This window comes from Sesamum indicum, linkage group LG13, assembly GCF_000512975.1.
Source record: "Sesamum indicum cultivar Zhongzhi No. 13 linkage group LG13, S_indicum_v1.0, whole genome shotgun sequence".
Taxonomy (NCBI): Eukaryota; Viridiplantae; Streptophyta; class Magnoliopsida; order Lamiales; family Pedaliaceae; genus Sesamum; species Sesamum indicum.
Window position 1 is genome coordinate 2,864,131 of NC_026157.1, and position 3,575 is coordinate 2,867,705.

A 3,575-nucleotide genomic window follows, 5' to 3' on the forward strand; every position below is an offset into this window, starting at 1 on the left:
CCAAGTATTTCGGCCAACACCTTTTCTTGCACCTTATCAGCGTTTGTAGTCATTTCTTCGATAAATTCAAGAGCCTTAGCAAATTTCTCAGGTACAGAAGAATGATCAGCAGCCATTATCAGGGAGTTAATTAAGAGGAAGTCGTGTGTCGCTGTATCAAGACTTGGGAGTGGTGGAAATTCTGAGGGAGATGGCGTGGTTTATATAGTGAGTGAAGCAAAGTGGGGTGGGGGAGAAGTGCTTCCAGGGTGGACGTCACCTGCCACGTAGGACGGGCACGTGGCAGCCGGACTTGTACGCTACCATTTCTCGTGTTGTGTTTGGATGGACATTAGCGTACATAGACATTGAGATATATTTGTCCTAAGAAATGTTGGGCCAGGAGGAGACACGTGGGGCCCGCATGGGACCATTCTTGCTTCGTTGATGCAGACACGTGGGCCCAATTAGTGAGCCACGTAAGCATTTCCAGGTTGGGCTCTTTTGTCCCGGCCCGGAGTTTGTTGGGCACGGACAGCGATGGGCTGCCGGCGAGCTCGGCATAATTATCACTGTTCCTCGCTAAGGGATAAATTATTGAGGGCGTCAGGGCTTACTTTAGAGTTGTTTTTTACCTCCCATAAAAAAAGCAGAGGGGATAATGAAAGTTGCTAATGAAGATAGAAGCGATTATTGATCAATACTAATCAATGAGGAAATAAATATTGATTGTGAAGCAATCAGGTTATGGTTATACTCATCACTTGTCAAGTAATTCCAACAACGCATTCTTTAGTGATCTATGCGGTTAGCTTTTGCGTTAGAGTCGCTAAGTGGCAGTCGCAGTCGCATCACCATTTCTGTAGTTTTCATGCCCATTTTATTTATTCTTCTCCGAATATTTTTATATCCCTAGAAACTAATTAATTCTAAACAATGTTATCCTCTTTCATTCCTCAAATTTAGGCCCTGGTTTATAATTTCATTTCATCTCATCTCTGAAAGAAACAAATCGATGAGATGAGTTCGGTTCAGATGATTTTTTTTTTTTTTTTGTTTATGTGATTAATAGACTTAACATAAAAATACAATAATAATAATTAGGTATGATACTATATAATCATTGCAATATAAAGAATAATTCATTTTCTTATGGTACCGCTAGAATACAACGAATAGTATTTTACGTATCACGAATATTTTGTCAATTAATCAAAAAATTCTCGATATATTTTATTTTACGTAGTACATAAAATTCTTACATTAGTAGTAAATTATGTATATCTCAATCTCCCGACACCATCACTCACACAATCAAACATAAATTAAAATCAAATTTATATGCCGAAAATATATTTAGTTGTGGAAATTAATTTGGTCATAAGTCTTAGCTCCAGGTCTCTTGAGGGATAATCCAACGGTTTGAGCTTAAAATTTTCTATAGAATGTCTTGTGTTTGAATTTAGATACGTGCATGCATTAAAAGAAAAAAAATACCATAGCTCCAAATAGAGAATAAATTTTATTTTCAAAGTAAATAATTATTATTATAGAGAATAATTCATTTTTCTTTTAGTACTATTAAAATACGACCAATAGTACGGATCAGAAATTTTAGTCAATCAAGCAAAACAAATTCTCGGAACATTTTTTTCACGGAGTAAATAAATAAGTCTTACATGAGCAGTAAGTTGCGTGTATCTCCATCTCCCGACACCTTCACTCCCAAAGTCAAACGCAATTGGTAAATTAAAATCAACGTTTTATGCCAAAACTAATATTTAGTTGTGTTAACTAATTTGATCATAAGTCTTACCTCTCCACACACGGTTAAATTACCCTTTTGTCCCATAAAAACGGTATATTTTCTTATTAGTCCCATGTTTTACGGGATTTCTGTTTTGATCCCATTTTGTTAAAGAAAAAAATTCAAGTTAGTCATCCACAATTTTTATCATCAATTTTTAAGGGCGGAAGTGGTCAAACGTTAATCTAATTACTGTTGGAGGTGCATCAATGATGTTAATGTTCATCTGGGAAAAAGAAATTAGGGAATATATATAAATATAAATTATATTGTTCAAAATTGAACTATCAGAAAAGTCACAAAAATTAAATATAATAGTTAAATATGTAAAAAACACAACGTAATTCGATTAACATATAACAACCTCTGCCGTTAAAAATTGACGATAAAAATTGCAGAGGACTAACTTGAAAATTTTTCTTTAACAAAATGGGATCGACTAAAAAGAAAATGTGTCTTCTTTATGGGATCAAAAAACATGGTAAATAAACACCTCATCTATAGAATTAAATTTTTAAAGAAGAGAATCATTGGAGTTCATAAAAATAGGGCAACTTCTAATTATTATGGCTAATGATTGAGACATTAATTAATTTGGAGTGTATGAAGTTAAGTTGAAGTTATTAGTCTCTATTGATAGTGACGCTAATGTATAAGTACTACTTGCAAAGGAGGTTAGAAAGATATGTAAACTTGTTTTATGCATACCATTAAAGTGAACTAGTTATTGGAGCACACTTAATTTCAATTTTTATTATATTTATTTAATTATATAAAAGAGAATAAAATAAAATAAATAACTAATTAGAACTGATCATTTGTTTAATATTTTTTATTAATTTTAAATGTGCACGAATAGAATATTATTGATACAGAAAATTAGAAAGATTATTATTTTCTATAAGAATTGATAAGTATGTTTGAGGGTAATTTAGGCAATATACAATTTGTATTAAAAGTAGTCACTCCAACTCATGCACACTTAGGGAGTATTTGGGAGAATTTTCTAAAAGCACTTTTCAACTTCTTGCTGCAAAAAAATACTTTTTTGAGGTGTTTGGAATTTTTATTTTTATTTTTGAAATTGCTACAAAAGAACTTTTACGCCAAAATTAAATTTAATTTTTTTTCTAAATAAATTCAACTTCCTTTTGAACTACTTTACTCTCATTATAGTAATATTAATTTAAATTTATTTTTAAATTGCTCATCTAAAGTTGATATTAAAATTTTCAAATAATTTGAATGATTTATCACTAAAAAAATTTATAATTTGACGTATTTAGTATTTTAGAATTTTTATATTTTATTTTCTACATTATCTTATATTATTCGTATATCAATATATAAAAATATAAATTAAATTATTATGATTAATTATAAATATATAAATTTTTTTTTTACAATCGTACAAGTTTATTTATTTTGTATAAATGAATAATTTTATTACATAGTGGGGCATTACTGAATTAAACATTCAAATTTTCTATTACCATTTTTAATGATATAAATGGTAACTATTTGTAAAAGATTAAATATGGCATATACTAATTGAAATCAAATTTATTAATTTTTTAGGAAAAATAATTATAATCAAAAGACAAGTTCAAATATTAAATAAATATAATATCTTTTTTATATATGGGGACAAAATGATCTTTTTTTCCCAAACACTATCGAATTTAACTTTTGTCTACCTTTTATTTTTTCACAGACACTATCCATTTTTTATTTTGCTACAACTTTCAACTTTTTATATAAAAAATACTTTTTTCTAAAAGCAATTTTT

At 29.5% G+C, this 3,575-nt stretch overlaps 1 protein-coding gene across 1 annotated transcript in view; it reads right to left on the reverse strand.

Annotated features, from left to right (window-relative positions):
- The window catches only part of LOC105176322 (probable indole-3-acetic acid-amido synthetase GH3.1), a 2,974-nt gene extending 2,806 nt beyond the window's left edge, over positions 1-168 (reverse strand). The window contains exon 1 of the mRNA XM_020698563.1: positions 4-168. Within this exon, the coding sequence (XP_020554222.1) occupies positions 4-116 (113 nt within the window). The 5' untranslated portion in view covers positions 117-168. The remainder of the gene's footprint in view (positions 1-3) is intronic.